The sequence below is a fragment of the Notamacropus eugenii genome, chromosome 2 (assembly GCF_028372415.1).
Source record: "Notamacropus eugenii isolate mMacEug1 chromosome 2, mMacEug1.pri_v2, whole genome shotgun sequence".
Taxonomy (NCBI): domain Eukaryota; kingdom Metazoa; phylum Chordata; class Mammalia; order Diprotodontia; family Macropodidae; genus Notamacropus; species Notamacropus eugenii.
In genome coordinates this window covers 434753565-434767209 of record NC_092873.1, presented here as the reverse complement: position 1 = coordinate 434767209, position 13645 = coordinate 434753565, and the positions used below count along the sequence as shown (strand labels likewise).

At 37.1% G+C, this 13645-nt stretch overlaps 1 protein-coding gene across 7 annotated transcripts in view; it reads left to right on the top strand.

Annotated features, from left to right (window-relative positions):
* NFASC (neurofascin) overlaps window positions 1–13645 on the top strand; it is a 240381-nt gene that overhangs the window by 94250 nt on the left and 132486 nt on the right. For 5 of the 7 annotated variants that reach the window (XM_072648073.1, XM_072648072.1, XM_072648070.1 and 2 more), the window contains exon 1: window positions 7968–8036. Coding sequence is in view for 1 of the 7 variants with exons in the window: in XM_072648077.1 (XP_072504178.1) it covers window positions 7962–8036 (75 nt within the window). In the remaining 6 variants the exon portion in view is untranslated. Of the gene's footprint in view, window positions 1–7961; window positions 8037–13645 lie in introns of those variants that run through there. The other 2 variants (XM_072648077.1, XM_072648074.1) reach the window with 1 other exon arrangement.

Sequence of the window (13645 nt, the reverse complement as noted above, 5' to 3'; positions counted from 1 at the left end):
GGACTGGTCATATGGTGTGGATGAGAGATAATAATGGTTGGACAGCCCAAGTGCTCAGACAGAAGCTACAAAAGTCATAAGGTCTAGGTGAGAGATGAAGGACATCTGTCATGGAGGAGCTGTGGAAAGTACATGGTCAAGAATCACATTAGATGAGAACGTATGGATGAGATTGTTTGAAGTATTTTATTATTATTTTTTTGTTCAGTCGTTTCAGTGAGTCCTGTCTGACACTTCGTGACCCCATTTGGGGTTTTCTTGTCAAAGATTCTGCCCTTTCTTCCTCCAAATCATTTTTTTTTTAGTGTTGAAAATTTATTTTTATTTTTTTAAATTTATTTATTTAACTTTTAACATTCATTTTCACAAAATTTTGGGTTCCAAATTTTCTTCCCTTTTGTCCCCTCCCCCCACCCCAAAACACCGAGCATTCTGATTGCCCCTATCACCAATCTGCCCTCTCTTCTAACATCCTCCCTTCCCTTGTCCCCATCTTCTCTTTTGTCCTGTAGGGCCAGATAACTTTCTATACCCCTTTACCTGTATTTCTTATTTCCTAGTAGCAAGATCGATACTCGACAGTTGTTCCTAAAGCTTTGAGTTCCAACTTCTCTTCCTCCCTCCCTCCCCACCCATTCCCTTTGGGAAGGCAAGCAATTCAATACAGGCCATATCTGTGTAATTTTGCAAATGACTTCCATGATAGTCGTGTTATGTAAGACTAACTATATTTCCCTCCATTCTATCCTGCCCCCCATTGCTTCTGTTCTCTCTTTTGATCCTGTCCCTCCGCAAGAGTGTTGACTTCAAATTGCTCCCTCCTCCCATTGCCCTCCTTTCCATCATCCCCCCCCCCCGCTTATCCCCTTCTCCCCCACTTTCCTGTATTGTATGATAGGTTTTCATACCAAAATGAATGTGCATTTTATTCCTTCCTTCAGTCGAATGTGAAGAGAGTAAACTTCATGTTTTTCTCTCACCTCCCCTCTTTTTCCCTCCACTAAAAAGTCTTTTGCCTGCCTCTTTTATGAGAGATAACTTACCCCATTCCATTTCTCCCTTTCTCTTCCCAATATATTTCTCTCTCACTGCTTAATTTCATTTTTTTAAGATATGATCCCATCCTATTCCGTTCATTCTGTGCTCTCTGTCTCTGTGTGTGTGTCCGTGTGTGTGTGTATGTAATCCCACCAACTACCCACATACTGAAAAGTTTCAAGAGTTACAAATATTGTCTTTCCATGTAGGAATGTAAACAGTTCAACTTTGGTAAAGTCCCTTATGACTTCTCTTTGCTGTTTACCTTTTCATGCTTCTCTTCATTCCTGTGTTTGAAAGTCAAATTTTCTTTTCAGCTCTGGTCTTTTCATCAGGAATGCTTGAAAGTCCTTGATTTCATTGAAAGACAATTTTTTCCCCTGAAGTATTATACTCAGTTTTGCTGGGTAGGTGATTCTTGGTTTTAGTCCTAGTTCCTTTGACTTCTGGAATATCATATTCCACACCTTTCGATCTCTTAATGTAGAAGCTGCTAGATCTTGTGTTATCCTGATTCTATTTCCACAATACTTGAATTGTTTCTTTCTAGCTGCTTGCAACATTTTCTCCTTGACCAGGGAACTCTGGAATTTGGCCACAATGTTTCTAGGAGTTTCTCTTTTTGGATCTCTTTCAGGCGGTGATCTGTGGATTCCTTGAATACTTATTTTGCCCTCTGGTTCTAGAATCTCAGGGCAGTTTTCCTTGATAATTTCATGAAAGATGATGCCTAGGCTCTTTTTTTCACCATGGATTTCAGGTAGTCCCATAATTTTTAAATTGTCTCTCCTGGATCTATTTTCCAGGTCAGTTGTTTTTCCAATGAGATATTTCACATTATCTTCCATTTTTTCATTCTTTTGTTTTTGTTTTGTGATTTCTTGGTTTCTTATAAAGTCATTAGCCTCCATCTGTTCCATTCTAATTTTGAAAGAACTATTTTCTTCAGTGAGCTTTTGAACCTCTTTTTTCACTTGGCTAATTCTACTTTTGAAAGCATTCTTCTCCTCATTGGCTTTTTGAACCTCTTTTGCCAATTGAGTTAGCCTATTTTTCAAGGTGTTATTTTCTTCAGCATTTTTTTGGGTCTCCTTAAGCAAGGTGTTGACCTGCTTTTCATGCTTTACTTGCATCTCTCTCATTTCTTTTCCCAGTTTTTCCTCTGCCTCTCTAACTTGATTTTCAAAATCCTTTTTGAGCTCTTCCATGGCCTGAGCCCATTGAATATTTATTCTGGATGTTTAGGATATAGAAGCCTTGACTTCTGTGTCTTTACCTGATGGTAAGCCTTGTTCTTCCTCATCCAAAAGGATGGGAGGAGATATCTGTTCACCAAGAAAGTAACCTTCTATGGTCTTATATTTTTCCCTTTTCTGGAAATTTTCCCAGCCAGCGACTTGACTTCTGAGTGTCCTCTCCACACCCACCTCACCTCCAGATCCTCCCAGCCAGCTCTTGGGGTCTGAGATTCAAATGCTGCTCCCCAGCCTCAGAGCTTTTGGCCGGGTGGGGCTGCTATTCAGTGTGAGATTAAGTTCAGGTGCTCAGGTTGGGGCAGGGCCGCCACACAGGGCTCAATTCCCTCAGGGGGTTTATGTGGAGACCTTCAACAATGGATCCAGGCTCCTGCCTGCCCCAAGAGTCTCTGTCTGCTGCCTCCACTGCTGCCTCCCAAAGGGGCCTGAGTTATGAAGACACCCCGCTCCCCTCTCAGAGAGCCAAAAAGACCCTCTCACTGACCTTTGGGGCCTGTGGGTGGAGGGACCTGCGTGGCTGCTGGAGATTCTGTCCCTGAAGCCTGCTCGGATCTGCTCCTCTCAGTGCTGTGCGGCCAAGGAAGGGCTGGGCTCTGCTCTAGGTCCAGTGCGGGACGGACCTTTTGGGTCAGTTTTTCAGGTCTCTCTGGAACAGAAATCTCCTCTACTCTGTTGTTCTGTGGCTTCTGCTGCTCCAGAATTTGTTGGGAGTTCTTCTTTACAGGTATTTTATGGGCTGTGGGTTTGGAGCTAGCATATGTGTATCTTTCTACTCCGCCATCTTGGCTCCTCCCCTCCAAATCATTTTTACAGATGAGGGAAACTGAGGCAAAGAGAGGTTATGTGACTTGCCCAGGGTCACACAGCTAGAAAGCATTTGAGGCTGGATTTGAACTCAGGTCTTCCTGACTCCAGGAAGCATTTTATAGATGAAGAAACCAAGACCAAGTGAGGTCAAGTGACTTGTTTAGAGTCATACAACCAATAAGTGGTAGATTTAAGGCTAATTTCCTTGCATCCTGCTGCTGGGGATACAGAAAGATGTATGTTCTGTTTCCTTTCTTCAAGGAGCTCAACACATAAAACAGTTGTGAATAGAGTGTTGGACTTGGCATTAGGAAATCATGAGTTCAATTCTTGCTTCAGATACTAGCTGTGTGACCCTGGGCAAATCACTTAACCTCTCTGTGCTTCAGTTTCCTCATCTGTAAAAGGAGCCATAACTTACACATCTCTGTATCCCCCAGCAGCAAAATGTTAGGGAAAATAGCCCTGAGTCCACTTTTTATTAGTTGTATGACTCTAAAGTCACTCAGCCTCACTTGGTCTCAGTTTACTTCAAATAATTCCATTCAATGCCTTTTCATCCAATGTGATCCTTGGCCATGTAGTTCCACAGAAAATAGCACCTCCCTTATAGGGTTATTCTGAGGGTCAAATATTGTAGTAAATGTCAAGGACTTTGTAGACCTGAAAGTGCTCTAAATGCTAGTTATTGTAGCATAAGGCAATGGTACCAACCTCAAATAGAAATGGATTTATTTGCCACATGTTGACTTTGAAAGCCACAAATTCATGTTACCTATTTTGGGCTGTATTTCTACTTATTTTATTTAACATTTCCCATTTGCATTTTAATCTAGTTGCTGCCCCAGGAGTTTTTGCGGGTTTCAAATCTGACGCTTCTGATGTAAGGCAGTCCCTGATTAAGTGAGACAATGTATGAGGTAGATGGGTGTTAAATTTCAGAAAAAGAGAATATCAGTGTGGGAAAGATTGTGTAAAAGATTTGGAATCTTAAGGACACATAGGTCATGGATTAAGATATGATAATTACTTTAGAGATCATCTTACATCCTGTCTATACCTTCATTTTAGATATGAGAAAACTAAGGTCCAGAAGTGGTCTATGTCTTGGAACAAGGTAGTACTTAGGTAGTAAACATCAGCACCGGGTTTTGAACTCAAGTCCTCTTGGTTCCACACTCTGAGTTCTTCCCACTGTCTATGACTAAGAAAAGTAGGAAGGATATTCTAGCCTAAGAATAACTGAGTCTGTGTAGCTCTCTGAGCACTTAGTCCAGTGACGTCATTGGTCACTTCCCTGTTCCACTTAACACTAGCCACAAATGACTAAGTACCTTGTGATCCCTGGATCTGTGATCTCCTCATAACTCAGATCACATGCCTGCTCATTTTGTTTGCTTCTTGTCCTTGTTCTCCCCAAACTGGGATTTACTCAACGTGTTTCACCTAATGTTACAAGGATGCCAGCATGAGCAATTATTACCCTCTTGCCATTTGACCAGCTCATTTTCTTTTTCAATCATACATCTCCTTAATGGCATTCTTTACTCTAGAAGTTATCCATAATTCCTTCCTTGTTATATGTTGTAGCCTGCTCTCACCCACCATAACTTCTCCATTCACATCTAGGTGGGCTCATTTTTTATTTTTCAGAAGCTGTCTTGTTCCATGTCTAAGTCATACATCAATATTGGTAGAATACTGGTATTAAAAATATAGCACTTTTGTTTCTGGGAGAAGATTGGGGTCATTAGAAGGAACTTTGTAATTTTTCAGAAGTATTCCAACCCATGTTTCTCTCTAAGCTTAGATCTGGGCCCGGGTCATTATACATCTGCAGTGTTTACTTGTATACGCTAGTGGATGAGCTCTGTAGAGTGTCTAAAAGCTTGTTGTATTCTGGACAATAGGTACGTTTCTACTTGATTTTTCTTGTGTAGATGGCTAGGTGAAGCTCTTTTTTAGTGGTTATAGATTCCTTCCATCAGGCTCTACAGTTTTAACATCAGTGGTCTTGATACATCTTCAGGCAGGGACCTCTGAAGAATCTCATCAGCCATTATAGAACCTTTCTTCAACCTGAATCCATCCCGGATGTCTTCCATGTTCATTTGACAAGCAAACATCTCAGTGTTTTATACCTTTTCTAATGTTCATGGTCAGAAGGCTGTGCAAAAAAGTTATCATCTGTTCTACCTTTCAAGGAATCATGAATAATTTTGATGTGTGAGTCAGAGACACCTTGTTGAATGGGAGAACTTTAGGTGGTGTGGTGTTCTACAAGAATCAAGTGTTTGTAATAATCAATGAACAATAATCCCAGGGTTTATCTTGTATCCTCTACATCTTTCCTTCAGTTGTGTATTGGTACATATGTGGTTTCCTGTGGATATCACTTGTGAAGGTCAGCCTATTCCCTATTGGTACTTATATGGAAGATACCCTCCACTTATGTGAATTATGCTTTTTTTTCCTTTGTGTCTCTTGTGAACTGATCCCGCAACACCTTCACAGCAGCATCCAGTTCTGATACAGATTTTCTCCATGTGCATTTGGTCTAATCCAGCTGATTTTCCCCTCTTTGTTCTCTTTCATGTATTTCTACCTGCCCTATAATTACATCTGAGACTTTGACCTTCGAGTCCTAGGATTGTTACTTTAATGTCCTGCATGGTGGGAAAAAAACGTTTGTTACGTTACACAATCTTTGTAAACCTTTTCCATTTTTCTTCTGTTAAGTGCTCTCAGGTCAACTTAACATAGTTGAGTTTCTCATCAAGTTTTCTGTACACTGCTTTTTACATCCCACTGATGAAGTAATATTGCTTATAATATTCAATCATCCTTCTTCATAAGAGTTTATACTCCAAGCCAGCGTTTCCTTGTCTCACCACTCACCAAGTGAGTCAGGCTTCCTAAGGTGGCTTTTAGGCACTTTCATCTCCTTGTAATGACATTGATTTACATTGGTTAAAATTGTCTTGAAATTATTGTAATCTGTCCTGTGTCTCCTCTTCATGCATATCCCATTTAATTTGTTTAAAATAGGTCTGGATCTGGTTGTTTTAATTACACTCTACATCTTTGCCTCATCTTTATTCCCTTTTCTAGCACTGTAATCATTTTGGTCCTTACTCTCACAAGTCAGTGGTGTGACTGCACAATTGATTCAGGAATGCCTTTCACATCAGTAATGAGTCATTTCCTCTCTGTGAACATCACACCAAAAAAGAAATGGATTGAATTTTATTTGGTGCTCATTATGTCAAGTGCATTCTAATTATTTTCTCAAAGAAAGTATTCATGTCATGTAAGCATGAGGCATCTGTGAAGAGGGAGATGGTGTTCTCCAAATACTTGATCCATATTTTCTTACGCACACACACACACATACACACACACGTATGTATATACATAAGGCAAGATATTGCCAATATAGTATATACATAGGCAATATATTATATATGTTGCCTTAATCTATTCCTACTTTGTATTAAAGTTGCTGAGTATTATGATGTTTGTTGATTTAACTTGTCAATTTTTTTGCAGAAATGTTTTCACTTTATTCCCTGTAAAAGAAAATAATAACCACAATTATTTCCTCCACATTTAATAAATATTTTTCATTCATTCATAATAAAACCACTTCTGCCATATCCTTTGTTTTCCTCTACCAGGAGAAACTGAGAACCAACCTTTATTTCACTAACAAGTTCTTTTTTCTTCTGATTTCATTGATAAGGATGTGATTGATATATTTCAGTTTCTCCTGTAGTATGTCTCCTTGTTGGTTACTTTTCAAGGATTCAGCATATTTACAACTAATTTAAAGTTTATAGATTTAGTTCACAAACTGCAATTCCTAATACCCTCTCTGCCCAAGTTTCTCTTTTTGCCTTTATTTTTAAATTTTTAATTTAATTTTTTTCAGTTAAAAATACCAAGAAAATCAAAACTTCTATAAAAAAAATACATAGTCAAGCAAGACAAATAACTGTACTGGCCTTGTCCAAAGTCATCTCTCTGTCAGGAATTGGGTAATATGCTTCATCACAGGTCCTCTGTAATTGTGCTTGATTGATCAGAGTTCATCCATCTTTCAAAGTTGTTGGCCTTTATAACGTTGTCATTAGTCTATAAATTGTTCTACTGGCTCTGTTCCTTCATTCAGCATTAGTTCGTACAAATCTTCCAAGGTTTCTCTGAAGCCATCCCTTTCATCATTTCCTACAGAATAATAGTTTTCCATAGTATTCATATACCATAATTTGTTCAGTCATTCCCCAGTTGATATCCACCCCCCACTTTATCACCCTGCCACCATCACTAAAGAAGCAGAAAGGTTTGCCATGGACCCAAAAGCCCTTTTGGATTTTTCTTTGTTTCATGGGTTGCTATACTTGAAGAATTCATCACCAAGTGACCAGCCTACTAGTGATGAGCATTTCTGTGCTTAGCTAGACTGGTCCTTGAAAAGCAGACTTAGTCTGTTGCCAGGACTGTTCTTGAAACTCTTCCAGTGTGGTAGAGCCTGCCAGAGCTTGTACTGTGCTGGCGTAGCCTTTGGGATCCCAGGGTAACCCCCATTCCATGAGGAAACATTAGAGGAAGGACTTTTAATATTAAAGGAAAAAATCAATCCCTGACATGTCTCAGGCCATTTTGGGAGTGTATGTCCCTGAAGGGAAGCCCTGAATCTCTGGTTGTTTTGTTTGATAGCGGAAGCTGAGAGGAAAGTGTCTGAAGCAATGATGCAGAACAAAAGGTTAAGGCTGTAGGCCAGTCAGGGAGTGAACAAACTTACCCAGCATTTCTTCAAGAATGCCTGACTTATTTTCTGTCTTTCCCCTTGATTCACAGAGTGAGCAGTAGCAGTCAGAAGGCAGGAACCCAGGAGAGAGAATCTAGAAAGGAGCAGACAAACCCTGCAAAGAGGTAAGGCTTTACCATTTCAGTTCAACTTGATGGACTCCAAGAGCCAAGATTCGTGCTCTACCTTCTCTTCTTTCTTTACTGACATATACATTCATGTGCAACTTTAAGGCCTTGTTGAGCTGGAATTACTTAACCTTGTATCAATTATACATCTATGGTAGACCCAGCCCCCTCCAGTGCTGGAATAAAGACTAGGGTATCCCAATGAAGAAAGAAACATTCCATGCCCTTTGAAAATTTTTATTCTGATGGGAGAGACAATGCTTGGTTAAGCATCACTTGCATGCAAGGCATTGTGCTTGAAGCTGGTTCTACCAAAACTAAAATGAAATGACCCCACACCTTAAAGTAGCTTACATGCTACTGGGGTGTGAGGGGATGGTATAACAAAAATATAGAAGTATCTTATGAGGTATCTTGAGGAATGACAGAGATCTCTAACAATTGGGAAGAACTGGGAAGGCTTTAGGGAGGAGAGATAACACCTGAGCTGAGCATTAGAGGAAGGAAAAAGATTCAGAGCAGCAAAAGCGAGGTGAAAATTAACTGCAGACATGGGAGTTAGCTAGTGATAAAGTATAGAACCCTCTGATCCAGGAGACTTGCATCTCAAAGGGCTCAAAGAAAGAAGGAAAGGATCTATATGTAAAAAAAATATTTATAGTATCACTTTTGGTTGCAACTAAGGACTGGAAGTGAAATGTGTGTCCATCAGCTGGGGAATGGTTAAACAAATTATGTCATAGAAAAGTAATAGAATATCATTGTGCATAAAATGATGTAAAGGACAGATATGGAGAAGCCTGGGAAAACTTGTATAAACTGATGCAGAGTGAAGTGAACAGAACCAGTAGAATAATTCATATAATGATTACAAAACTGTAAAGGAACACAACTTTGAAAGACTTAAGAATGCTGAACTATGCCTTGACCAGTCCTGACTTCAGAAGATAAATGATGAAGCAACTCTTGGGACTGAAGTGATTGTCTCAAGATGCAAAATAGGACACACATCACCTATGGCCAATGAGTGGATTTGTTTAGTTTCACTTTGTATAACACATATAGGCCCTAGAACTCTTCTCTCCTATTTGTACTAGGTTTTGGGTTCCCAGAGTTCAGGGGCTCCCCTCAGAGTGTGTGGATAATGCTAAGAGATTGGGGTAGAGGGGTGTATTTTTCTAGTACTTTATCTCATAAACCTTCATCAGTATAGGTTCCTCATTGATAATTAGTGATATCAACTAGCCGGTCAGATTTAATTAGCTTTTAGAAATAGGTATTTGCTATGATACTGTAATTGGTACAACACAATCCCCCAAAAGTCTGTGACATACTCTCTCAATCCATCCAAACAAATTCTTGGGAGAAGTGGTCTCAAGCTTAAAGAGGATCTGGTGGGGTTTCTGGCGGTTTTTTTCTTCCATTTGTAGGGGTTCTTATGAAGTTGCCATTATGTATAGTATCATTTTTCTCCTGAACTCTTTGTAAAATCTTTAATCTGCCTTTTCTTATCACATCTAGTCTGTCCTTGGCAAACACTGTCATCAGTCATTCCAAGGATGTTACTGGAACAACCATGAAAAATCCAAATCCTTTGACGTTCTAATGTTCACAAAGTCATCCTCCATCAAGGGACAAGAAGGAGGGAAGGGAGATCAAGACTTAAGCTAGAGTTTTTTTCTTCCCCTACCTCAAGTGGTGATCCCATTCCAATCTGCTGTTTTATAGACTACCCATAGAGTTTGACCTCATTTCTTCAACCAATCCAATATAAGCTTCCTGTACAACATCATGCATGCAGTAGGTCTTTTTAGAAATTTTTATGTTTTATGTTTTTCTAATCACATGTAAAAATAATTTTTAACATTCATTTTAAAAAATTTTGAGTTCCAAATTTTCTCTCTCCTTCTCCCCCTCCTTGAAAAGAAAAGCAATTTTATATAGTTAATATATGTGCAGTCATATAAAATCTATTTCTATATTAGCCATGTTGTGAAAGAAAACACAGACAAAAACATAAAAAAAAACCCAAGAAAAATAAAGTTTTAAAAAAAGTATGCTTCAATCTGCATTCAGACTCCATCGGTTCTTTCTCTGGAGGTGGACAACATTTTCTATCATGAGTCCTTTGGAATTGTCTTTGATCATTATATTACTGAAAATAGCTAAGTCATTCACAGTTGACCATCAGAGAGTATTACTGCTACTGTGTACAGTGTTCTCCTGGTTCTGCTTCCTTCACTCTGCATTGGTTCACATAAGTCTTTCCAGGTTTTCCTGAGAATATTCTGCTTGTCTTTTCTTATATGACAATATTATTCCACCACAATTATATACCATTCCCCAGTTGATGGGCATCGCATCAATTTTCAGTTCTTTGCTACCACAAAAGAGCTACTAAAACATTTTTGTATTATAGGTCCTTTTGCTTTTAAAAAAAAGTCTCTTTGAGATACAAAACTAGTAGTGGCATTGCTAGATCAAAGGGTAAGCAGTTTTATAGCTCTTTGAGTATTGTTCCAAATTGCTCTGTAGAATGGTTGGATCAGTTCACAACTTCGCCAACATTACCTTAGTGTTCCAGTTTTTTCAAATCCCTTCCAACATTTGTCATTTTTCTTTTCTATCATATTAGCCAATCTTCTATATGTAAGGTGGCACCTCAGAGTTGTTAATTTGCATTTCTCTAATAATTTAGAGCATTTTCATATGACTATAGATAGCTTTGATTTCTTCTTCTGAAAACTACCTGTTCATATCCTTTGACCATTTAATCAATTGGGGAATGACTTGTATTCTTATAAATTTGACTCAGTTCTCTATATATTTGAGAAATGAGAATTTTATTAGAGAAACTTGCTGTAAAATATTTTCCCAGTTTCCTACTTTCCTTGTAATCTTGGCAGGAATTCTTTTGTTTATGCAAAACCTTTTTAATTTAATATAATCAAAATTATTTATTTTATAAGCTATAATATTCTCTATCTCTTATTTGGTCATAAATGATTCCCTCATGTATAGATATGACAGGTAAAATTTTCCATGCTCCTCTAATTTGCTTATGGTATCACCCTTTATATCTAAATCATGTACCCATTTTGACATTATCTTGGTATACAGTGTGAGATGTTGTTCTATACCTAGTTTCTACTAAACTACTTTCCAGTTTCCCCAGAAACTTTTGCCAAATAATGAGTTCTTGTCCCCGAAGTTGGGGTCTTTGTGTTTATCAAACAATAGATTACTATGGTCATTTACTCTTACGCATCATGTACTTAATCTATTCCACTGCCCTTCCACTCTGTTTCTTAGCTAGTACCAGATTGTTTTGAATATTACCACTTTGTAATATAGTTTGACATCTGGTACAGCTAAGCCACCTTTCTTTGCATTATTTTTTCATCAATACCCTTGATATGCTTGACATTTTATTTTTCTAGATGAATTTTGTTTTTTTTCTAGCTCTATTAAAATAAATTTTGGTAGTTTGATTAGTATGGCACTGAGTAAGTAAATTAATTTAGGTAGAATTTGTTTTTTATTATATTGTCTCAGCTTACCCATGAACAACTGACATTTCTCCAATTGTTTAGGTTTGACTTTATTTGCGTGGAAAGTGTTTTGTAATTGTTTACATTTTCTACTATCACTTTAAGTGGAACTTCTCTTTCTATCTCTTCCTGCTAGACTTTGTTGGTAATATATAGGCATGCTAATAATTTATGTGGGGCTTATTTTATATCCTGCAGCTTTGCTAAAGTTGTTAATTTTTTTCAAGTAACTTTTTTAGTTTATTCTCTAGGATTCTCTAAGTATACCATCATATCATGTGCAAAGAGTGGTAGTTTTGTTTCCTCTTTGCCTATTCTGATTCTTTAATTTCTTTTTCTTCTCTATTTGCTCTACCCAGAATTTCTAGTATAATATTGAATAATAGTGGTGATAATGGGCAACTTTTCTTCACCCCTAATCTTATTGGGAAGGCTTCTAGCTTATTTCCATTACAGATAATGCTTGCTAATGGTTTTAGAGAGATACTACTTATCATCTTAAGGAAAGCTCCATTTATTCCTATGCCTTCCAGTGTTATTAATAGGACTGAGTGTTGCATTTTATGAAAAGCTTTTTCTGCATCTATTGAGATAATCATATAATTTTTGTTGCTTTTATTGTTAATATAGTCAATTATGCTGATAGGATTCCTAATATTGAACCAGTCCTGCATTCCTAGTATAAATTCCACCTGGTCAGAGAGTATGATCTTCATGACATATTTCTGTAATCTTCTTGCTAGTACTTTTTAAAATGTTTGCATCTATATTCATTAGCGAAATTGGTCTATAGTTTTCATTCTCTGTTTTTGCTCTTCCTAGTTTAGGTATCAGCACCATATACATGTTGTAAAAGAAATTTGGTAGGATTCCTTCTTCATTTATTTTTTTCAAATAGTTTATATGGTATTGGAATTAGTTGTTCTTTAAATGTTTGGTAGAATTCACTTGTGAATCCATCTGGTCCTCGGAATTTTTTCTTAGGGAGTTCATTGATAGCTTGTTCAGTTTATTTTTCTAAGATTGGAGTACCTAAGCATTTTATTTCCTCCTCTGTTAGCCTGGGCAATTTATATTTTTTGTAAATATTCATTCATTTCACTTAGATTGTCAGATTTATTGGCATATATTTGGGGAAAATAACTTCTAATAATTGTTTTAATTTCCTCTTCATTGGTGATGAATTTACCCTTTTCAATTTAGATAACTGGTCATTTGTTTCTTCTCTTTCTTTTTTAAAATCAAATTAACCAATGGTTTATCTGTTTTATTGGTTGGGTTTTTTTTTTCATAAAACCAACTCTTAATTTTATTCATTAGTTCAGTATTTTCTTACTCTAAGTTTTATTAATCTGTCCTTTCATTTTAAGTCTTTCCAATTTGATGTTTAATTGGGGGTTTTTAATTTCTTTTTCTAGGTTTTTATAGTTGTGTGCCCAATTTTTTGATCTGCTCTTTCTCTGTTTTACTAATGTATGTGTTTAGATATATAAATTTTCCCCTAAGCACTGCTTTGGCTGCATCCCATAAATTTTGATATATTGTCTAATTTTCATTCTCTTTAATGAGATCATTGATTGTTTCTACAATTTGTTCTTTGACCCACTCATTCGTTAGGATTAGATTATTTAGTTTCCAATTAATTTTTAATCTATCTTTCCATGGCTCTTTATTGAATATAATTTTTATTGCATTATAATCTGAAAATGATGCATTTAATATTTCTGCTTTTTTGAATTTGGTTGTGAGGTTTTTGTGCTTTGATACAGTCATTTTTTGTGTAGGTGCCATGTACCACTGAGAAAAAGGTCTATTTCTTTCTATTTCCATTCAGTTTTCTCCAGAGGTCTATTATACCTAACTTTTCTAAAATTCTATTCATTTCTTAACTTCTTTCCTATTTTTTTGTTGTTGTTAAATTTAGCTAGTACTGAAAGGGCAAATTTGAGGTCTCCCATTAATATAGTTTTACTGTCTATTTCTTCCTGTAACTCATTTAATTTTTCCTTTAAGAATTTATGTGCTATGGCATTTGGTACATATATGTTTACTATT